Below are 24,951 nucleotides of genomic sequence, written 5' to 3' on the forward strand. Positions count from 1 at the left end.
GTGTGTGTGTGTGCATGTGTGTTCACGCACAAGTTGAGACAAGACACGTACAAAATTACAAAGATAAGAAACTAGTAAACGGTCAAATACCACACAAATCTAGCATAGCACGTTTATTGATGAGTTCCAAGAATTCGTACAACACACAGGATTTAACAACAGACCAAGTTCTGCTTAATTTAATCTTCAACAATTATCTTTCAAACCAATTGCACAACAGAATCTTTTCAAAGGGTCACATGCACTGATTGAAGTATGCAAAAGAGACTTGCATACAACACAAAACCATCCTTGACATCTTAAATGCAGTGGAACATATCAAGAAAAACAGTTACCAATGATAGCATAGCCATTGGACGTAGATCAAGCTACAATCAACCCCTACCCCCTCCCCTGACAAATGAGTGAATGAATTATAGCACATTGTAATAGAAAAACAAGTCGCGTAAGGCGAAATTACTACATTTAGTCAAGCTGTGGAACTCACAGAATGAAATTGAACGTAGTCCGCCGCTAGTGCAAAAGGCAGTGAAAGTGACGAGCCTGTTTGGCGCGGTAGCGGTTGCGCTGTGCTTCATAGCACGCTTTACTGTACCTCTCTTCGTTTTAACTTTCTGAGCGTGTTTTTAATCCAAACATATCATATCTATATGTTTTTGGAATCAGGAACCGACAAGGAATAAGATGAAAGTGTTTTTAAATTGATTTCGAAAATTTAATTTTGATCATAATTTTTAATTTTTTTAATTTTCAGAGCTTGTTTTTAATCCAAATATAACATATTTATATGTTTTTGGAATCAGAAAATTATGAAGAATAAGATGAACGTAAATTTGGATTGTTTTATAAAATTTTGTTTTTTTTACAATTTTCAGATTTTTAATGACCAAAGTCATTAATTAATTTTTAAGCCACCAAGCTGAAATGCAATACCGAAGTCCGGCCTTCGTCGAAGATTGCTTGGCCAAAATTTCAATCAATTTGATTGAAAAATGAGGGTGTGACAGTGCCGCCTCAACTTTTACGAAAAGCCGGATATGACGTCATCAAAGACATTTATCGAAAAAAAGAAAAAAACGTCCGGGGATATCATACCCAGGAACTCTCATGTCAAATTTCATAAAGATCGGTCCAGTAGTTTACTCAGAATCGCTCTACACACACACACACACGCACACACACACACACATACACCATGACCCTCGTCTCGATTCCCCCTCTATGTTAAAACATTTAGTCAAAACTTGATTAAATGTAATGAGAGTCGAATCTGTGTTTTTTTACATACAGAATGTCGGTGCCCCAATAACCAGAAACAAAATTTACGTTGAAGAAAACTTGAAACTGTGATTAGTTTATGCTCCTAGTTGCAAAGAAGCTGTGCAAGTTCCAAAATGAAGAATCAAAAACATAAGAAAGGTTAATTTGTGACGTGTTAAATATGGACAATTGAATTGTTGGAAATATTTTGTTTCATAAATATACCGTACTTTCCGGGTTACAAGGCGCTACAGCGCATAAGGCGCACCCCCCTCTTTTTAAAAAAAATTGTATTCCAGTCACCCATTGGGCGCAGGGGGCCGATAGGGCGCACCAAAATTAAACAAGAAGAGCAAACGCTCGATCGAGTCACTTTCGCAGTTCTGAATATTATATGAGGCATCAGATGGACAGGAAGAAATTGCTATTCACAACACAATGAGTCACGTTCACATAAAATTTGAGCCCGGTCACTTTTATAGTTTCCGAGAAAAGCCCAACGTTAAGTTGTGTGTTGCCGAACAGAAAAGGCTAGTTATCTCCCTTGTTTTTCTGATAACGTTCGTAAAAGGCTACAGATGTAAATACTTTGATGTAAAGAATAATCCTACAAAGTTTCAATCACATCCGATGAACTTTGTCAAAGATATAAAATGTCTAAATTTTCCTTTGACGCTGACCTGTGACCTTGAAAAAGGTCAAAGGTCAACGAAACCATCGTTAAAGTGTAGAGGTCATTGGAGGTCACGACTAAACAAAATATGAGCCCGATCGCTTTGATAGTTTCCGAGAAAAGTCCAACGTTAAGGTGGTGTCTACGGACGGCCGGCCGGACGGCCGGCCGGACAGACTAACACTGACCGATTACATAGAGTCACTTTTTCTCAAGTGACTCAAAAAGTATACCGGTAACAAACGGTCGAAGAATGAAAATAAGCCGCACATCAAAGGAAGAATACAGAGTGGAAATATGTGTGCTCTGTGTGTGCAGCGAGATCAAAGGCAGGTCCATTGTGATAGCTGGGTTGCCTTGTTTAGACACTGACCTTCTTCCCAGGGGTCAATGACCCAGTTTTTGCTATGAGAGGTGGTTCCCCTGTCATAGATCTGAGAGAGGAAACACTTCCTGCACCGGGGTCAGTGACCGAGTTTAACCTATGGGGCGGTCTCTTTGATGTCTTGAGAGGAAACTTGGCCATGGTAGTACCTAGTAGCTGAAACATGCATTATCACAAGTTGTTTGACTGGTACTCAGGCGGTCTCTTTGATTTTTTTCGTATTTCATACACGGATTAGGCGCTTTGTAATACAAGACGCAGGGGTCAAACTCGAGGAAAAAAGTCGCGCCTTATGACCCGGAAAGTACGGTAACCTTTCTTGTTTTTTGATTCATTAAATAAAGAGACCGTCTTCAGATTTGTATGGCATTTTATTAGTGTATTTGAACAAACATTCCTGCTACATATATAAGGCAAAACAGCCATCCTATTAAAGCCATTCATCCTGCTGTGTCAGCTTAAAACAATACTTTCCTGTAAAATGAGAAATTAGGTACCTTACATATGTACATTTAAGCTTAAAGTCATAGATTTTAAAAAAGGACAGCAAATGCTCATCAACAGAAACTGTCAGATGACACTCTTACGTAGACACAGAAAAAGACATTTGAAGACAATAAAGCTGCAAGATAAAAACACAAAAAACAAAATCAGTAAATATATCCCTCCGAACACATTCCAAAGGCTTTCTGATTTTGAATCACTAGAATCCTTATCTTTCTCTCTTTCTTTATTTGGTGTTTAACGTCGTTTTCAACCATTCAAGGTTATATCACGACGGGGAAAGGGGGGGGGGGGGGGGGGGGGGGGAGATGGGATAGAGCCACTTGTTAATTGTTTCTTGTTCACAAAAGCACTAATCAAAAAATTGCTCCAGGGGCTTGCAACGTAGTACAATATATGACCTTACTGGGAGAATGCAAGTTTCCAGTACAAAGGACTTAACATTTCTTACATACTGCTTGACTAAAATCTTTACAAACATTGACTATATTCTATACAAGAAACACTTAACAAGGGTAAAAGGAGAAATAGAATCCGTTAGTCGCCTCTTACGACATGCTGGGGAGCATCGGGTAAATTCTTCCCCCTAACCCGCGGGGGGGTCTAGAATCTTTATGTAAAGAGAACAAAATAATTATTTCTACATGATAACAAATTCCACTTCTGTAGTGTAATCCCAGTCTCGTTTGATAGCACATGGATCTCCATTTAAAAAAAAAAAATTCTGATATATTACTGAAAGTGTCAGGAAACTCTCCCCTTAAACCAGGCATGATGTGTTTTCAGCTCCAAACTGCCTGAAATAGTAATGAGGAAAACCATCCTAACTATTGTGATAAGTTCTGCATGTAATAAAGCACGTAGAATAATTTCCAGAGTTTCGTTAATAAAGCACAAACAATAGAAGACACACATGTGCACATCCAAGCAATTTTGTTGTTACACACATAGACGCACAGATCCCTGCATGTGCACACATACATGCACAAGCACGCATACATATTTCAAAACCAAACAAGCCTAGTGTACTTTTTTCTCACAGAAAACCATTCAGCCTATTCCATCTCACAACCTTCACAGACTAACAACGGAAGGTCTGTGTACTTTTACCAGCGAAAAAATGATAACAATGACTTTGCAGCTTAATATCAATCAATATTTTCAAGAATATGTGATAACTCATGATCAAGGCATATCGCAACTCTACAAAAATGCCCTACAAAGCGAAAACTAAATTATATCCCATAACCACTTACCAAATAAGTCTGCAATACTTTACTTTAATAAAATTCAACTATCAGTCAGACAAGAAAAGAGACAAACAAACAGGTTCATTCAAAGAATTACATGGGTGCAACCTGGAAAATTCCAAAAACCGGCAAAAGTTGGGGTCCAGCTTTTTCAGTATTTAAAATGCCAAAAAAACCACTCTCCTGGAACAAAAACATCGGCAGCCGATGAAACCAAAAACCGGCTGCCGGCGTGTAGCCGGCAGAGTTGCACCCATGGAATTACTCCATCAACAAATCGCAAAGCAAGGACGAAGGAAAAGCTGGGGAGGTGGGTGCACAGGGGGTAGGGGGTGAAGAGAGAATAATGTTTAAAAAAATACTGCATGTGACTGACCTGCATCAAAACTAATATAAATCAGACATACATTGTCTGCTGCTAGACTTCAATCTGATGGACCAAAAACTCAAATCCATTTTGAGACTTTGAAATTAGCACTCTGGATTCAAAAACATTGGAGACAATTATAATTCTCAATTTTATGACCCGAACATGACAAGGCCATGACCATGAAATTTGCCAAGGATCAACCAGACTTGGGTCTTGTCTGAAGGTCCTCCAACTCCAGAAGTGTGTCAAGTTTCAAAGCTGTAGCTTCAAAAATGTTCAAGAAATCACAAATTCTCAATTTTATTACCTGAACTTGGCCTCGCTGTGGGTGAAATTTGACAAGGGTCTACAAAACTTGGGTCATGTCTGGAGGTCATCAAATCCTTTCTTTACTTTACTTTACTTGGTGTTTAACGTCGTTTTCAACCGTTCAAGGTTATATCGCGACGGGGAAAGGGGAGGATGGGATAGAGCCACTTGTTAATTGTTTCTTGTTCACAAAAGCACTAATAAAAAAATTGCTCCAGGGGCTTGCAACGTAGTACAATATATGACCTTACTGGGAGAATGCAAGTTTCCAGTACAAAGGACTTAACATTTCTTACATACTGCTTGACTAAAATCTTTACAAACATTGACTATATTCTATACAAGAAACACTTAACAAGGGTAAAAGGAGAAACAGAATCCATTAGTCGCCTCTTACGACATGCTGGGGAGCATCGGGTAAATTCTTCCCCCTGACCCGCGGGGGGTCATCAAATCCTGGAACTGTGTAAAGCTTCAAAACATCGGAGAAAAACCTCAACGTTAACGTTTTTGTCGCTGGCTGGTTGCCCGTCCATACAGTAGAACACTGCTCATTATCAAGACTCACTGATTACTCAGGTAAACCCAAAATTAAAGCAAGAAAATAGAGAAATAACAATGATAAAAATATTAATAGTTTTATCATCATTAAAGCCAAAATGTTGAGAAATTATGATAATAATAATAATAGTTTCATCATTATTCATCAGCGTCATAAACAACATATCAATCAACGAAACTCGCCCCCTGACTCACTTTCTCCATTCCTGCTATCCCTGTCCATCCAACACAATCATGAATGCGCACAAAATACAATATTTGAACATGTACCATAACAGCAAGATTTTTATCATCACAGATTTAAAACTAAGGAAAGTATGTATAATCAAACAACATATTCACACAGATATATATACTCGGACTCATCAACACATTCCCCCTCAATGCACATACAGAGATATAAGGCCAAAAAAAAAAATAGGTCTGTTTACGGTAACCCGACCGACCCTAGTTTTTTCGCGCGACCCTAGACTTTTTTTTTGGCATTTGGGAAAAAAAAAAAAAAAAAAAATCTTGTTTGTTTGGCAAAATAACGTAAAAATATGGTTATTTGGAAAAAAAAAAAAAAAAAAAAAAAAAAAAAAAAAAAATCCCGACCTACCGACCCTATTTTTTGGGCCTATGTTACCGTAAACAGACCTATTTTTTTTTTGGGCCTAATAACGACAGACACCTTTAAATCATCAGACTAGCCGTAATTATTTAAAGATACCTTCCTTCTCGTGTAAACAATTACGTCAAGCCACCACAGATCTGTCCAAGCTTTTTCATGAGATAAGAGAATTCCTCCACTTGGACCTATATCAATAATCAACGGCCTGGCTGCTTCACATGCCCAGTGAGAATTGTTGGCTGAATACTTTTTGCAGACCGACATAGGTGTCAGTTGTGAAAATTTATAAAAATGTATTTACAAAAAGATTCTCATTCTGACAAAAAGCAGCCAGGCAGTCCATTTTTGGTGTGTTCTTTCTTTCTTTATTTGGTGTTTAACGTCGTTTTCAACCACGAAGGGTTATATCGCGACGGGGAAAGGGGGGGAAGATGGGATAGAGCCACTTGTCAATTGTTTCTTGTTCACAAAAGCACTAATCAAAATTTGCTCCAGGGGCTTGCAACGTAGTACAATATATGACCTTACTGGGAGAATGCAAGTTTCCAGTACAAAGGACTTAACATTTCTTACATACTGCTTGACTAAAATCTTTACTTCTTCTTCTTCTTCTGCGTTCGTGGGCTGAAACTCCCACGTACACTCGTGTTTTTGCACGAGTGGAATTTTACGTGTATGACCGTTTTTACCCCGCCATTTAGGCAGCCATACGCCGCTTTCGGAGGAAGCATGCTGGGTATTTTCGTGTTTCTATAACCCACCGAACTCTGACATGGATTACAGGATCTTTTTCGTGCGCACTTGGTCTTGTGCTTGCGTGTACACACGGGGGTGTTCGGACACCGAGGAGAGTCTGCACACAAAGTTGACTCTGAGAAATAAATCTCTCGCCGAACGTGGGGACGAACTCACGCTGACAGCGGCCAACTAGATACAAATCCAGCGCGCTACCGACTGAGCTACATCCCCGCCCCAAAATCTTTACAAAAATTGACTATATTCTATACAAGAAACACTTAACAAGGGTAAAAGGAGAGAAAAAATCCGTTAGTCGCCTCTTACGACATGCTGGGGAGCATCGGGTAAATTCTTCCCCCTAACCCGCGGGGGGAACAGATGTGAACAGATCCATGCTGATTTACAAGATAGTCTAAAGGAAGGGAAAGGCACAGTACCTTTAAACTTCTCCGCTTTGGCACCTTTCAAATCTTTGTCACATGTATTTCAATAGCATTTTTACTGCTTCAAAATAACTATGTCCTGAAATATACATCATTCCATGACAAGTGAAAATGACTAAAAATGTTGCACTGATAATGTTATATTGCCTTCGGATTGTCAGCAAAACCAGAAAAGCTATGTTTTTATCTTCAAAACTGACCACATTTCAACTACGCTACATGTAGCATAGACTTGTGTACTGCAAGTTTCGTTTCTCTTCACTTCCGAAAGTATGAAAAATGATGATTCAAAGTGGATGCTTGCATTTGCAAGGGACACTACTCTCTAATGACAGTATCTGGATGTAACCCGTTTTTTCAAAATGAACTCATCTCAGAATCAGATGAGAATGAACCACCGATCTATTGCCTGTTTTAACTTTGTTCAGGTTATGGTACAGTCAAACCTGTGTAAAACGACCACCCAAAGGACTGACCGAAAGTGGTCGTTTTAGGCAGGTGGTCGCTGTGGTAATTAATATGAATTAAATGAAGAAAAACTCGTCAGTGATCCTTGGGAGTGGTTGTGAGCAAGCGGTCGCTTTCAAGAGGTGGTCGCAAGGGCAGGTTCGACTGCATAATGAAAAAGATTACATTGCGTGGAGGACATCCTAATTACACTCTTTATCCACAACTGAAATAAAATACACATCTTTCAAGTGCTTCCCTGGTCGGTACTGGTTCACAGAAAATTGACCCCCATACTGTCAATCATACAGCCCACACACTTTCCACAGAATTCATACTCATAGCCATATAACACAGAACATAATCAGAAATATTTAGAAGAAAGACCAGTAGCCTTTATACCCACAAACCCAACCCAACCACACACTTCGTCAGTCCACCTCATAGTCCATCAAGCTCTTTAACACGTTGGTGTCCACCTGTGCCTGTGCCTGGACACCGCTACCACTGTTCTGACCCATGCTTTTGCTGGGTAAACTGGAAGCGTGCAAGTTCCCATCTTTCGAAGAGAACTGTGCTTCTGAGGTGCTAAAGTCAAGCCTAGGCTCACAGTTCAAAGAAGCGCTGTCACTTTGACTGGCAGAACTGAAAGGTTTTAGGTCAGGAAAACTCGTGTCCCCCGTGCCATTGTTTTGTGAAGTGTTCCCCACTGGGAACTTGTCTACGGCAGAGTCTGTGAAGCTCCACGCCTGGTTCGGCTGAACTTTGCCCAAACCTCTACCAGGGTCTTGAGAAGACTCCAGAAGATCTACTTTCTCTCCTCCTCCATCACTGAGTGCAGCTTCAGCAGAACTGCCTCTGACAGATGCACTGGCATCATCCACAGAACTGCTCCCTTTCTCTCCCACACTGCTGGCAAAAGCTGGGGAATCCACAGACGACTCCATGATGCTTGTGGCAGCATTAACATTAACCGCTGTTGCTGGGAAAGTAGCATCGTTGCCGTCTGGCGTCATAGGAGAGGAGGACTCCGTAGAAAGAGCCGGGGAGGACTCACTGGTGGTGGACTCAGCTGTGGTGGACTCTCCATTGGTGGACTCTCCATTGGTGGACTCACCATTGGCGGACTCTCCGTTGGCGGACTCATCACTAGTGGACTGCGGAGTGGCGGACTGCTCACCGCCAGAAGCGCTATTTTCGCTGCTCTCAGAACTGCCTTGGGACAGAAACATGCGCATGAAGCTGGAGGGGGTGTACACTCTGATGCGCTCCACGGTGTAAGCGTTGCTGCGCTCTTCCTCTCTTCCCCCTCCTCCTCCTCCACCACCATTTCCACCTCCTGTAGAAGCCTGGGTGTTGCTGTTGGCGGCTGGGGCATCTGCAGGGGCGCGTGCGGCTCGGACTCGAACCCCACGATGGCGGGTGAGCAAGGCCATGATCCCCCCAACACTGCGACCAAGGATCTGCGGGGCCAGTGACTGCGGACGAACATTGCCTGTGCCTTGCGTTTGACCTTCACCTTGACCCCTCTGCTGACCTCCACCAGAGTTGCTTCCTCCTGCAGATGAAACAAAAGAGAGTGATTGATGATTTTGTCGAGCTTTTGTTTGTTTTTGTTTTTGTTTTCTTTTTCATGCCTGTCTATTCATGCATGTCAGTAAGCATCACATATTTAATATCTGCTCTGAACAATTTTTTTTTTTTTTACAGAGAATGGATTCGAATGTTCTTTTTTCACAATGGATCGACTTCGGGATGCGCTTGTGAAGAAAAATAGTCTAGGAATTGTTTTGATTGTGTTTTTGTCCACCGACCGTACTGATCGTATTTAAGAAAATCAAGCGTACAAAATACAGCAAAAACATATATGGGTTCTCAGGTCTGCCTTGGCATTCTTCAAACACAAAGGTTCTCACCATTAGCAGGGCTGTGTCCATTTGGAGCCTGACCTTCGCTAGTTCCCCCTTGTCCAGCGGCTGGAGTACCCTCCCCCCTGCCCTCCGTCTCAGAGGCAGGTGGGGGTTGGGGGTCAGTGTTGCTGTCGCTGTTGTTGTTTGGCTGCGGCGGCTGCTGTTGTTGTTGTTGATGTGGAGGGTGGTTGAGGAGCTCCTGGATACGTTGCTGTTGCAGGATGGCCGGCAGTTCGTAGTGGTGGAAGAAATAGACCATGGAGTGCTGCACATTGTTATTGGTCAGAAGGTTACTTTTTTTCAGTTTTTGTCAACAAAAAGTGTTGACTGTTCTTGTACTTTCTGGTTTAATTTTGAATGCACGCTTTAAGTGTGTATAGAAATATAAAAAAAATTTATAAAAATATCCCCACACACAGACACACACACATGGAAACACACCCACACACACACACATTTAGTTGTAAAGAATACATTTAAAAAACACATAATTTACCACTCAAGTAAAAACCAGTGTCATGATTATTACCATCGGAACAGCAGTTTTGGGATGGTAGTAAAACATCAAAGGGCACACTGCTATGACCATGTACTGCTGTAAGGGAAGCAACCCTATGCACAGCTGGAGAGAAAATGTGCTCACCTGAATAAAGAGCCAAGATGTGAACAGGGCCAACCCACTGAAGGTTCCGTTGAATCGATAGTGGTATGCATAGAACGCAAAGTGGTACATGTAGAAGAACCTGGAAAAATAAAACAGAAATGCCTCAGAAATAGCTTAACTTAGTGAACTTTCGTAGTATGCACACGCATCTTCGCACACAAACACTCTCTCTATCTCTCTCTCTCACACACACACACACACACACACACACACACACACACACACACAGAGACAGAGAAGATGAACATCAATCCACATTACAACAAGTCGCGTAAGGCGAAAATACAATATTTAGTCAAGTAGCTGTGGAACTCACAGAATGAAAGTGAACGCAATGTAATTTTTCAGCAAGACCGTATACTCGTAGCATCGTCAGTCCACCGCTCATGGCAAAGGCAGTGAAATTGACAAGAAGAGCGGGGTAGTAGTTGCGCTAAGAAGGATAGCACGCTTTTCTGTACCTCTCTTTGTTTTAACTTTCTGAGCGTGTTTTTAATCCAAACATATCATATCTATATGTTTTTGGAATCAGGAACCGACAAGGAATAAGATGAAAGTGTTTTTAAATTGATTTGGACAATTTAATTTTGATAATAATTTTTATATATTTAATTTTCAGAGCTTGTTTTTAATCCGAATATAACATATTTATATGTTTTTGGAATCAGCAAATGATGGAGAATAAGATAAACGTAAATTTGGATCGTTTTATAAATTTTTTTTTTTTTTTTACAATTTTCAGATTTTTAATGACCAAAGTCATTAATTAATTTTTAAGCCACCAAGCTGAAATGCAATACCGAACCCCGGGCTTCATCGAAGATTACTTGACCAAAATTTCAACCAATTTGGTTGAAAAATGAGGGCGTGACAGTGCCGCCTCAACTTTCACGAAAAGCCGGATATGACGTCATCAAAGACATTTATCAAAAAAATGAAAAAAACGTTCGGGGATTTCATACCCAGGAACTCTCATGTCAAATTTCATAAAGATCGGTCCAGTAGTTTAGTCTGAATCGCTCTACACACACACACACACGCACACACGCACGCACACACACACACATGCACATACACCACGACCCTCGTTTCGATTCCCCCTCGATGTTAAAATATTTAGTCAAAACTTGACTAAATATAAAAACCACCATCACATCTGCAGCCTTGGGAAAAAACGAATAACTAAACACGCCATACCTGAGCCAGTGTCGCTTGCTGATATTGGTGTGACAGCAGATGGCATCGTACTGGTCAGCCACCCACACAATCAGAATAATGTAGAACGCTGTGGTCGTGTCGTTGAAAAACTCAGACATTATCGCCTCCATGCCTGAAGAAAGAAGAAGAAGTTTTGAGTTTCATGCTAAATCAACAGATACCACATAGACTGAAGACCCTCTGAGTCTGAAGGTTGCACAACCCAATGTTCTTGTACTAATAAAAAAAATTTTTTAAATGTGTTCACTTCATTGGTAGATTTTTCACTGGCTCCTTCTCCAACAGTGGACTTACGACTGATGGACTGTCCCAATTGCCATGGCAGTTCCTGCTCAGTTAAAAATGCAGAGTGTCTTACCAACAAGGGCCAGAATGACAGTGAGGAGAGGGGCAGCAGGGAAAGCCACAGTCACGTTCATCTCCAACATCTGTAGCAGATCCACTGAAACACAAACCACACGTATACAATATTTGCAGTCATATGAATACAATTTTTAAAAAACCAAGGAAGGTAACATTATTGGAATATTTAATTCAGAACAAAACCAACGATTCACAAGAACTTTGACCTGTTAGCCTTTACAGTGGACTAACAAGAGACACAACAGACAAAAAAAACTGATGCTGAGAATTATCTCACTTGGATGACTACAAGATGGTCGAAGAAATGCAGTACGGTTAAGAAACACCACAGGAGTTCACACACACACACACACACATACACACACACACACACGCGCAGACAGACACACACACAAACGCGTACACATACTTTATCTCTGTGTCTCTTTTGTACCAATATAATTATAATGACAGGCTAGGCACTAAATAAAATGGTAACCAGGAATGTCTGGTCACATCACAGACAGCCAGCCAGCCAGCCAGCCAGCCAGCCAGCCAGACACACACACACACACACACACACACACACACACAAACACATACATGCATGTATACATGCACAAATCCATACACAAGACACACACATGGACATATATCCTCACACTTATCATCCGTGTGTCTCTTTCCCACAAACAAATACAAGCACTTACCAATAAACATGAAGATTTGGTGATGGGAATACCTTAGCAATGTCGAAACAGACACAGTCTGAAAAAAGATACATTCAAATCCATTTTGAAGGTGAAGCAAGCAGTCTAATGACCTTGAACTGTTACTCTTCATAATTCAAGACCTCTTACAACTATACAAGTACTTGAACCACACCATCCTTGGCTTCTAATTTTAAAATTCAGTCTATGTATCTATTTTCATTTTACTTGCTTCTTCCTTTATGGCACAGGAAATAAGTCAAATTCTCAAAAAGTACTCCTTAAATAACCTAAACAAAATGATAAAACCTCAACATTACGCAGCAATTTAAAGTACTGTTTTAAACATACACCTGTGGATTTATTGTTTTGATCTCATTCTAATCTTTGAACTGTACTATCAAAGCTCAAAATGCAGCTCACAAGCACAGCTTAGCAATAATTACAAACTTTAGCTATTTTTTTTTTATTGCTTGATCATTTCTCTACCTGTTCCATCAAAGCATTTGTCATTGTCCTTTCTTGTATTTATCAACAACAACAAAAAGCCTCCTACGCAAAAAAGAGAACAACAAAAAAGGAGGAAAAAGACTGGAGTGGATTACTCACAAAGACCAGCATGATGAATGCGGCGGCCAGGTATGAACTACGCGCCATCCACATGCTGACGAAACGATAATGTTCTCCTGTCACCACGTTACGTAGAAAACCTTTCAAGAAAAGAAAAACAAAGGTAAGTCAGTGAAATAGGGCTTAAAACTTTGGTTTCAAAGGGTAACATTCCAGTGTGTAAATAGAGGGGTGGTTTTGTTTGTTGCTCTGTTGCTGAAGTCATTGAAATCAAAGCCTTTTCCCTTAGAGGGCTGTCACACATGCGACTGAGTCGCGCGATTTACCCTGTCACACAGCCGACTCAGTCGTAGAAAACAGCTACGACAAGTCTGCGACTCAGTCTCATGCGATTCCCTCGTAGCTTTGAGGTTTAGAACATGTTCTATTCCTGCGATCCAGTCGTCGGTCAATCGCAGGGGCAGAGCCAACAGAGCCAATCAGAACGCGTTGCTGCGGCCTTGACGCCGTGACGTAAAATAATGGCGGACAGTGGCGTACAGCGTCTCTTCGTCGATTCAAAACTTTTTGGAAGAACAATTTTTAACTCAGATATAAAGGAGACGTTTTAGGCGTGTACAGCGGTCGGAAAACATTAATTGCAGCTGTTTGGGAACTTTATTTCTTGCAAAGGCGTAATGCTGAAAGGAATTTTTCAGAAAGGTAGAGCGACGTTCGAACATTTAGCGTCTGCTCTCGCAAAGCGTGTTTGCCATGTTCACTATAACACGTCACTTCCGCCCCGCTCGCGTGGAGTTATCGTTCGCCAGTCGTTCGTCTATCGTTCATCGTGTGACGGGTCAATGGCCTACGATGTGATGTGCGATCGGCCAAAGACTGAATCGCAAGACTGAATCGCAACGACTGAGTCGCCTGTATGACCGAGGCTTTATTCCCAAATAACTGGACTGACACACAAGACAAATTGAACAAGTCGGGTAAGGCGAAAATACATTTAGTCAAGCTGTCGAACTCACAGAATCAGAGACTGTAGAGTACACAGAGACGCTTCATTCAGCGCTGAAAATTGAAACAGGAAGCCCTGTGGCGCCACCACGCGGAAACATGTAAAAACCTACTTTCCCTTTCCACAGCAGTAGCGATATCGTGCAGCACAACCATGGCCGCACCAAAAAGAAAACACAGCGGGGCATGGTCTTTGGCCATCAATTGCTCAAACTCACATGCCAAAGGCTTCAGGATGTTCAAATTTCCTGAGGAAGAGAGCAAGTGAGGATTGTTTTTTTGTTTTTTTTCTCTCGTTAAATGTCGGAAAATCAGTAAAAAGTGTAGCGTCGAACTGCGTGTATTCTACCAGAACAGAGAAAACACACACTGTACACAAGCTCAACAATGTGATTGCGCAGTTGTTTAATTAACATCAGGCTTAATTTTGTTTTGAAGGACAACTGAACAATTGATTCTATTCTTCGTCCAAGCGCAAAAGTCGAAAACTTCTCAAACTAGAATACTTGTGACGATGCTGTTCAAAGTGTCATCCAGTCGGTCCGTACCTCGTTAATTCATCTCAATTCATGTGTGTGTGTGTGTGTGTGTATGTGTATGTGTGTGTGTGTGTATGGCGTGTGTGTGTGTGTGCGTGCGTGCGTGTGTGTGTGTGTGTAACTGACTCAGAGAGAGAGAAAGAGAGAGAGAGAGAAAGAGTGAGAGAGAGAGAGAGAAAGAGAGAAAGAGAGAGAGAGAGGGGGAGAGAGAGAGAGAGAGAGAGAGAGAGAGAGAGAGAGAGAGAGAGAGAGAGAGAGAGTGACAATGACAAATCTTTATTTTTCGAGGGTGACAAGAATAAGCATAGATATGCTTTTTTGCATCTGGCCGTCGCCCTAAAGAGGGAAAAAAAAGAGAGAGAGAGAGAGAGAGAGAGAGAGAGAGAGAGAGAGAGAGAGAGAGAGAGAGAGAGAGAGAGAGAGAGAGAGAGAGAGAGAGAGAGAGAGAGAGAGAGAGAGAGAGAGAGAGAGAGAGAGAGAGAGAGAGAGAGAGAGAGAGAGCTTTCTGAACAAGAAAGAAGCAACCGATAAGAAATAAGACAATCATCGATCGATCAAGATTCTTTAATTAAAGTCAGCTAGGTCACAATAATGTTGTTTAAGTTGCTGTATTTTACAGTTTTCCTTACATGATAATTTCTTAGCACCGTGCAATTGACTACCCATTTCACTTTAGAGGTGCTGGGACGACGCCAAGTTGACTAAATGCCTTAGTTACCGATTTGACCGGGAACTATTTCGTTAACGATTTATTCCTGACATATTTTCTCAGGCTTAAGTGACCATGTATACAGTATGTATTTGTGTTTGACTAAAACACAAAAATAACGACGGTTAGTTCGTGAAAAGACACTGACTTGAATCATGTTTGCATAACTACAGCGATGCAGCGGGTATTGCCGCCTAAGTAAATTTGATTTAATTTTAATCTACACCATTTTCTGCGGTGTTTTTATGGTCATTTAAAAAGGATGTTCACAAACAAACATATTTTTTCGTTCAGTTACTTTTTGCAGCACTGTCAGCCGGACAGAACAGACAGTATGTTAATATAAACGTGATATAAACACAGCCGACAGCAGCCGCTATTACGCGAACTTCCTTGTGCGGCAGGGAGTGGCTCTTTTCCCGCGCGCTGGCTGTCCGGTCTCACTTTCGCACCGCAGCGCAAAGAAGGATGACGCGTCTCTGTATACTCTATAGTCTCTGACAGAATGAAACTGAACGCAATGCAATTTTTCAGCAAGACCGTATACTCGTAGCATCGTCAGTCCACCGCGCGTGGCAAAGGCAGTGAAATTGACAAGAAGAGCGGGGTAGTAGTTGCGCTGAGAAGGATAGCACGCTTTTCTGTACCTCTCTTCGTTTTAACTTTCTGAGCGTGTTTTTAATCCAAACATATCATATCTATATGGTTTTGGAATCAGGAACCGACAAGGAATAAGATGAAAGTGTTTTTAAATTGATTTCAAAAATTTAATTTTGATCATAATTTTTATATTTTTAATTTTCAGAGCTTGTTTTTAATCCAAATATAACATATTTATATGTTTTTGGAATCAGAAAATGATGAAATTAAGATGAACGTAAATTTGGATAGTTTTATAAAAAAAATATTTTTTTTACAATTTTCAGATTTTTAATGACCAAAATCATTAATTAATTTTTAAGCCACCAAGCTGAAATGCAATACCGAAGTCCGGCCTTCGTCGAAGATTGCTTGGCCAAAATTTCAATCAATTTGATTGAAAAATGAGGGTGTGACAGTGCCGCCTCAACTTTTACAAAAAGCCGGATATGACGTCATCAAAGGTATTTATCGAAAAAAAGAAAAAAAAGTCCGGGGATATCATTCCCAGGAACTCTCATGTAAAATTTCATAAAGATCGGTCCAGTAGTTTGGTCTGAATCGCTCTACACACACACACGCACAGACAGACACACACACACACACACACATACACCACGACCCTCGTCTCGATTCCCCCTCTATGTTAAAACATTTAGTCAAAACTTGACTAAATGTAAAAATCAGCAAAAGTTTCCAGGAACACACACATACATGCTCTCACAAGCACAAGGCATACATAACGGGTTTGTGTGTTTTGTCTTTTGCATGTTGAAACAACCTTTTTGTGTATTGTCTTTTGCCTGTTTAAACAAGCTTTTGTAAAACAAGAAGAGCAAACGCTCGATCGAGTCACTTTCGCAGTTCTGAATATTATATGAGGCATCAGATGGACAGGAAGAAATTGCTATTCACAACACAATGAGTCACGTTCACATAAAATTTGAGCCCGGTCACTTTTATAGTTTCCGAGAAAAGCCCAACGTTAAGTTGTGTGTTGCCGAACAGAAAAGGCTAGTTATCTCCCTTGTTTTTCTGATAACGTTCGTAAAAGGCTACAGATGTAAATACTTTGATGTAAAGAATAATCCTACAAAGTTTCAATCACATCCGATGAACTTTGTCAAAGATATAAAATGTCTAATTTTTCCTTTGACGCTGACCTGTGACCTTGAAAAAGGTCAAAGGTCAACAAAACCATCGTTAAAGTGTAGAGGTCATTGGAGGTCACGACTAAACAAAATATGAGCCCGATCGCTTTGATAGTTTCCGAGAAAAGTCCAACGTTAAGGTGGTGTCTACGGACGGCCGGCCGGACAGACTAACACTGACCGATTACATAGAGTCACTTTTTCTCAAGTGACTCAAAAATTGTTTTCATTGGAAGAGAAGTAATGATCACAGAACAGCAGCTGTGTATTTAATTTTTCTGAAAGCAAAGTGTACTTTCCCATGCAGGATTATATTGGAGGAAAGAGGTACATTAGTTTTACCTATGCCATACACTTCTTGAAAAAAAAAAAGCATGCATCTGCAACTTTTCAAATACGCAGAGATCTTCCATTAGCAAACGCATACAAGCACACGCAAAAACACACTTAATTATACCTTTGTTCTCTTCTCGCTCTGCAAGCTCCTTGATGGATGACATGAGAATGTGATCGTATCCCAGAAACTCATCCAACAGAAATCGACTCAGGCCATCACCAAAACATTCATCTTTCAAGGGATCTGGAATAAAGAAAATCAATTCTGTTGATTAATACAAGTGCAAATTTCTAAAAAGCATTCTTACAAACTGTTTAGAAGCAGTCCACATTTCCTTACTGCTACAGTGCTAAATATTTACACAAGCTGTGATATGAAAAGTCATGGTCAAATACAGGAAAATAGATAATCAGGGGAAAAAACAAATACAGGGGTCCAGGGGCAAACCAGGTTCAAAGAAGCCGAGAAGGCAAAGCCCATGAAAATTAGAGCTTTTCAGTGATTCTTCACACAGTTTGAAGGCCACTACATACACATATAAAATGCACACACAAATCTTTCTGAAACCATTTTCAAAATCCGGAATTCAGGATTTCCAGATGAGAACTGTCATTCCTGAACATATGCTGCAATTACGCCATGACTGCCAGTATCACTCAACTCAAACACACTAACTCGGGGCGGGGATGTAGCTCAGTCGGTAGCGCGCTGGATTTGTATCCAGTTGGCCGCTGTCAGCGTGAGTTCATCCCCACGTTCGGCGAGAGATTTATTTCTCAGAGTCAACTTTGTGTGCAGACAGACTCTCCTCGGTGTCCGAACACCCCCGTGTGTACACGCAAGCACAAGACCAATCAATCAATCAATCAATGAGGCTTATATCGCGCATATTCCGTGGGTACAGTTCTAGGCGCTCTGCAGTGATGCCGTGTGAGATGAAATTTTATACGGCCAGTAGATTGCAGCCATGTCGGCGCATATTTACCTTTCACGGCCTTATTCCAAGTCACACGGGTATGGTAGACAATTATTAACTGTGCCTAAGCAATTTTGCCAGGAAAGACCCTTTTGTCAATCGTGGGATCTTTAACGTGCACACCCAATGTAGTATACACGGGGGGTGGTTCGGACACCGAAGAGAGTCTGCACACAAAGTTGACTCTGTGAAATAAATTTCCGCCGAACCTGGGATCGAACTCGCGCTGACAGCGGCCAACTGAATACAAATCCAGCGCGCTACCAACTGAGCTATATCCCCGCACCAAGTGCGCACAAAAAAGATCCTGTAATCCATGTCAGAGTTCGGTGGGTTATAGAAACACGAAAATACCCAGCATGCTTCCTCCGAAAACGGCGTATGGCTGCCTAAATGGCGGGGTAAAAAACGGTCATACACGTAAAATTCCACTCGTGCAAAAAACACGAGTGTACGTGGGAGTTTCAGCCCACGAACGAAGAAGAAGAAGAAAAAAATACACTAACTGTTAAAGAATAACACCTTAATTTTGCTGACTTCCAATCAGTACTCGTTCACTTACCCAGCGTGATGAGCATGACAGTGATGTTGAGGCGCTGCCTGGTTTTAGGTGACAGACGCAAAAACCCGTACTCCAAAGCATACTCCACGATGTACTTCTCCTCTGGCCACACTGCAAGACAAGCACAACGTTGCCATAACAAGATATATTATATATATATACAAGATGATTACCCGCTTCACCGGGTACCGGCTTCGCCGGAATACCCGGCTTTGCCGGGAAGAAGTAGAGCCGAATACCCGGCTATGTTACCGTAACCACACCTATTTTTTTTTTTGGCCTAAACCTTTTTCACACATTCCATGTTATGTATATGAAAACTCCATTCCAGGCAAGTACAAATCCCTGATAATTGTTGCCTATTTGTGCGATGATTGCACTTTTTTTAACACTCCATACTTTCTTTGGTACAGCTAGTGCATGATGTATTCTTCCTTGCATTGACCAAAGCTTTGGGTGTCCAAACTGCATTCTGTTTTTTTCCTTGAGAGCGTCTTTTTGACAGGCTAGTAAACCATACAGGTAGACTTCAGCCAAGTCAATAATCTGAAGAGAGTTGGCTTTCAGTGTCCATGCTGCCTTTCAGTTTTGACTCACGTAAAAAAAATAAAGTGAAAATTTTTTCAGTAATCCCACCCTACAACTAGTAGGTAGTACCAAGCTGCCTGCATAACTGTTGACATGCTGCTGTTCAGGCAATATTTCACCATTTTCAACCTTTGTTTTCTATCACTAATACTCAACCATTTTCTCTCTTAATGTACAGTACACAGAAATAAAGTTCAGCTTTTCGTTTTGCTGATCAAAGTGTTTGTTCGAATGTGTTTGAAAGGTGACCTGTGTTGATCAGTTGAAGGTTGTGAAAAAAAGAAATCAATTGTATAACAGGATTTATCCGTAACTTACCAGCTTTAGCAAGCATCTCCAGCTCAGTGTACTGCTGGTGAATAGCGTTGCTCTGATCGGTGATGTACAGTTCTTCCAGAAGGGTGTAATCCAACGATGTGTTGTCTCGGACTTTGGCATCCTTCTTCCTTCCACCCGTCTCTGCATCCACGTGTGCCCATTCTTCATCTTTGGCAGTGGCAGTTAAGTGTGGATCTTCACTTTCTTCATCCTCGGGGTGTTTCTCTGTTGTTTCCTTGCCCTCTTCTTCAGCGTCGGACTCGTTGAGCGAGTAGCCAAGGCCTAGTTCTTCCATGACGCTGGAGTCCATGAAGATGTCAGAGTACTCCTGACAAACATGAGAAAAGGCAAAGATGATGAAATGAAAATAATCTTTGAAGACAGAAAATGAAATTAGTTACAAACATCAGAAAATGTCCTAAGGACACTGGTAAGATGTTACTCCTCATACTGACAGAAAATAAAACTATTCCTGCAACTAGACTTTCCAATTTTTTTTGCAACTTTTAGTTTTACTGGAGTTTTCCAGCACAAGATAAAACAAACAACAACAAAAAAGTCCCAAATCGTGCACACCAGCCCCAGAACATTATTATTTTTTTAAAGGATGCCAAATTTGTGTAATATATATAGGAAACTCAAGAACAATCTGTAGAACTCTGGATCTCTTGGAAAATGCCATAAATCTGCCAGTTTGCAGACAAATCTCTGTATCTACTCCCCCCCCGCCCCCAAAAAAAAAAAAATCCATGACATTGGCCACCCACCTTCTTGTAGGAATTGATGATGGAGTAGTTCTCAGAGGCATTGCGCACAATCTCAACTCGCAGGATTCCATAGCGAGGCCAGGTGTCAGCCACGTGTGACAGACAGTTGACAGGAGTCCTGGCAAACACGATGTGCATGTAACACAGGATGGCTAGCACCAGGAAAGCCTGCACACGAAAACCAAACAAATGGACCGGGTGCAAAATCATTGAAAAACTATATATACTGTGCTTCGATCACAATGCTTACACAGTATTTTATATATATAAAAGGGGCCTTTAAATGGAGGTGAATTGAATAAAACTATGAACAGAACAAAAATTAATGAAGTATGAAAGTAAAGGGAGTCCTAAAATGGCGGGGGTTAAAAGTGACGTTTCATTGTCACATCTTGCTGCCATTTCAGGGAACAATTAACGGTCAAAATGAGCATGCTTTTTTTTCACTCTCTCTCGCTGTCTTTCTCACCTTGACGAGTATTGCAAACTCCAGCACTCGGCGTACAGGTCGAGGGAAGGCCCTGGCATAGGTGATGGCGATGCGGTAGAAGAGGGCGTGAAAGAGGCGATCACGGACATGAAGCACGGGATTGTGGTTGCGACCTGCCTGACCCTGGTTGTTGTTGTTGTTGCCTGGTGCCCGCTGTGCCCCGTCCATGACTCCACACCACACAACCTGCACCACAGTGAACGACATGAGTTTTACTTTTAGCACTCGACCACCCATTCGAGTTCGACTGTGGCTCCCTTAAGCCTGATCTTGATTGGACAAAGTTGACTTCACGAAGCTGGTTGCACTGTTTTTTCTTTGGTGAAAAAACAAACTTGGTGCAGTCTTCACAAAGTCAACTTTGTGCTCAATTGAGGACAGCCTTAGTAAAAGGGCTGATTGTGACTGGTAGTGCTAGCAACGGCACCAACATTTATCCTCAAGGCCTCCTGTTTGCTTTGAGTTTGAGCCACGCAAAATTGAAGCAGTTTCCAAAGTGACGTACTAGTCATACCAACACGGGAGAACATTTTATGGTTGTTTCAGTGCAAGAGCTGAGAAAATCAGGTCTTAAAATGAAGGAATTGTTACAGACTTTACAAAAAGAAGCTTCCAAAAAAACACTGGGGTCTTAAGATCGGGCTGGTTGCATACTGACTGGTGACTTTTGTAATTGTACGTCGGAACATTTTGGTGTAAAAAACCCAAATGTTTTTAAATGTCAAAAATGCAATAATCACAGAACAGGAGCTGAATATTTGATACGTCTGATAGTCAGAGGTATGATTTTTTTCTTTACACAGTATAAGCATCGATAATTAATTAAGAGGGGAAAAAAGGCACATACATGTAGCTAATTTTTGTTTCACATTAAAAAGAAGAGCGCCAGTGAGCTATAAATGCATCAAATATGGACGAATCATGGACAAAACGCAATCCCTGCTCCAACCATTTCGTGAGTTTTGCTTTTTTTCTGAATCTGAGGGTTATCTTGGCTCTCACATTCACAATTTGCTACAAAGGGGGCACTCCCATACGTGTATTTGTTTCCCCCCTGGAGGGCCAAATTGGCATAGCGACAGCCTATCAGTATTCGAAGTTCTTGTAAGCTCTCGCAAACTTCAAAGCATATAAAAGCATGTGGTACCGCTATCTCGCGTGAGCTGCGAAAGCCAAGGTTCGAAGATCTCGCGACGTTCAAAGCATAACAAAAAGCGTGTCTCACGGATATCTTGTGAGAGCTGCTCGGATACCCAAACGGTCTATACTATTACTATGTGAACCATACACTTTAAAAGTTGCTTCACTACACTACCAATCGATCTGCAGGTATGGTAGTTCTAGTAGTACAAGTAGTAGTCTAATTTGATTTTGTGTAAGACAGTGCTGTTGAGTGTTGTTGACATGCTGTACATGCATGCAGTACTTGTAACTACAATTACGTCTGATTCGAAATCAACTTTTATCAAGGCATCATAATTTGAGTGGAGTTGAGAAAAGTGGGGAAGCACCCATAGCAACTCTGACCCTTTATTTGGCTGTTTGTATTTGTTGGATGATGGATCGTGTCACGTGCAGAAACAGATGCTGCAGATGGGTAATTTGCTCATTTAATGCACCATTGCAATGTAACCCCTTACAGTCCTTTATCTTGAACCTGCATTTTGATCGTTGCTACTTTATCACACTCTCCCGTCACTAATTTATAAAATCAGCCATATTTCACGAGAAATATGAGCTCAGAATGTTAGGAATTTGATCATGTTTACAATACAATGTCAGCGACCTGTTATCATTTTGAGACAAAAATTAGGTGTTTGCCTGGTTGGATGCGCAACAGAAAATCGGTTGTAACATGAATACTATTGCTGTCTAAGCGCAGACGATACTCACCGGGGAAAAAGGTGCTTAACGCTGCTCGAGAGGCCCAAACATGTGCCGATGAATACTTCAGAATATGGCCAGAGACGGTTAAAAAAAAGGTGAAAAATTATCGACACGAATTACTTTCCCAAGGCCATGGTCTAGCAACTGCGACCACTTCCGGTTTACCTTTTCCTCCAATGAATGTTAGTTATCCCCCTTGTCCATTGATAGTAAGAGAAGCATCTTGCTGAATTATTACAAACTGAAACATATATAATAATGAACTAATTACGTCTGGATTCCACAAATAAATCTAAGTAATGTAGTACATAGGGAGATCAAGTCTGCCTGCTTCTCTTTTCTTCTTCTGACCACATACTCTTTACCAGAGGATGATCATGCTATCACTGGTTTGTTGAATTTAGTCCTATCTGTGTGTGTGTAAGGCCAAAAAAAAAAATTTGTCTGTTTAGGGTAACCCGACCGACCCTATCAATTTGGCGCCGACCCAAAAACTTTTTTTTGATTTCAAAAAAAAGAAAAAAGAAAAAAAAAGAGGTAAAAATGCTAAAAAGAGACATTTGGCGTTTCTTTCTCTCCCTTTCTCTCTGTTTTATTTATACGTTAGTTTTGAAACATGTATTCATCAAATATAAGAAGTGAATTTACACACACACACAAAAAAAAAAAAAAAAAAAAAAAAAACCCTACCTACCTACCGACCCTACTTTTTTTGGTCATGTTACCCTAAACAGACAAATTTTTTTTTTTGGCCTAATGTTCTTTTTAGTAAAATTACATCTAATACAATGTTTAAATTGTTCAGGAAGTAGTATTGGGCTAAAAGCCAGCTTGCAATAATCAAACTCATCAAATGGTAATGGTATTGTTAGTTTGTTTTTGTCAATGCAATATGTCGCATGTTTCCATTTCATCCCTTGTTCAACTAGTATCAAGCTGCCTTCATCGCTGCAAGTGTTTTATCACATGTCTGCTTTGGCAAGTGCCACTGTGCGTAATCAATCACACACACCAACACACACACACACACACACACACACACACACACACACACACACACAAACTAACACACACACCACACACACTAAAAGAAAAAAAACTTATGATTTTGACAAACAAACTTTACTTCACATTCATGACAATCATATTTTCGATGCATTGAAAAACAGCTCATTTCTTTCCCTCCAAACATATTGCCAATACATATACATCTACACACATGTTCCAAACAGCCAACACAATTTCAAAAGCACATGAATCAAAAAAAGAGAAAATCAGGAAAAGCAAAAAATCACACAGTCATATAATTCAATCTGGTTGATCAGGCATGGGAATTGAAAAAAGTAAAAACGGCTGAAAATTTGTAAGTACAGCAGTCCCTCTCATGAACGGACACCCTTGGGCCATAGCATAGTCGGTACATTGCAGGTGTCCGGTCACGGGAGGGGTGACCACACCACCCCCTCCCCCATACACTCACACAGATCGAGACACACAAACAACAGGATTGAGTCTATGCTAATCACTTCTTGTGGCTACTAAACAATAAACTCCTAATACTTCTTCAAACGTTCTGTAAAAATGATTTGTATGAAAAGTGTTGAAAAGAAGATTGTTTGTTTGTTTATTTGTTGCTTAACGTCCAGCCGACTACGCAGAGCCATATCAGGACGAGGAAGGGGGGGATGAAGGGGGCCACTTGTCAAGCGATTCCTGTTTACAAATGCACTAACCCATTACTTGTGTCCCAGCAGGCTTTAGTAAAACTAAATTAATACCTACTGGAAGATTACCAGTTTCCAGTATGTTAAAATAGGCTTAACCTATCTACTGCTGGACTTACATCAGAACACTAACAGATTAAACTATACATGAATCGCGAGACAAGCGGCAAGAGAAGAGATTTTTGGAAAAAATACAGGTGAATGAGCAAGAAGGCAGAAAAAAGAAAAGAATTCATGAAGAAAAAGAGAGCATGACAGGAAAGAGGAACCAAAAATCTACCTAACAGCAAAC

The 24,951-nt window shown here is 40.9% G+C and overlaps 1 protein-coding gene across 1 annotated transcript; it reads right to left on the reverse strand.

Annotated features, from left to right (window-relative positions):
• Positions 1 to 98: 98 nt before the first annotated feature.
• Positions 99 to 23,075, reverse strand: LOC138966418 (membralin-like). The gene is made up of 13 exons (XM_070338652.1): positions 22,942 to 23,075; positions 21,028 to 21,234; positions 20,559 to 20,726; positions 19,792 to 20,119; positions 18,886 to 18,996; positions 17,468 to 17,590; positions 13,007 to 13,107; positions 12,398 to 12,455; positions 11,704 to 11,787; positions 11,325 to 11,457; positions 10,107 to 10,206; positions 9,470 to 9,728; positions 99 to 9,111 (listed from the first exon to the last, which is right to left on the reverse strand). Exons 2-13 carry the CDS (start codon positions 21,214 to 21,216, stop codon positions 7,985 to 7,987), a joined length of 2,781 nt encoding a protein of 926 aa, XP_070194753.1. The 5' UTR covers positions 21,217 to 21,234; positions 22,942 to 23,075; the 3' UTR covers positions 99 to 7,984.
• Between the last annotated feature and the right edge of the window lie 1,876 nt (positions 23,076 to 24,951).

The sequence above is a fragment of the Littorina saxatilis genome, linkage group LG5 (assembly GCF_037325665.1).
Source record: "Littorina saxatilis isolate snail1 linkage group LG5, US_GU_Lsax_2.0, whole genome shotgun sequence".
Lineage (NCBI taxonomy): Eukaryota > Metazoa > Mollusca > Gastropoda > Littorinimorpha > Littorinidae > Littorina > Littorina saxatilis.

What these genes read in the sequence shown, in the direction of transcription:
- LOC138966418 (XM_070338652.1), bottom strand. Translation starts at nt 21,216, where the DNA reads ATGGACGGGGCACAGCGGGCACCAGGCAACAACAACAACAACCAGGGT. An exon ending in GGAGATGCTTGCTAAAGCTG is followed by an intron (nt 18,997 to 19,791) that starts GTAAGTTACGGA and finishes CTTGTCTTGCAG; the next exon opens with TGTGGCCAGAGGAGAAGTAC. An exon ending in AGAGCGAGAAGAGAACAAAG is followed by an intron (nt 13,108 to 17,467) that starts GTATAATTAAGT and finishes TTTTCTTGAAAG; the next exon opens with GTTTTCTACGTAACGTGGTG.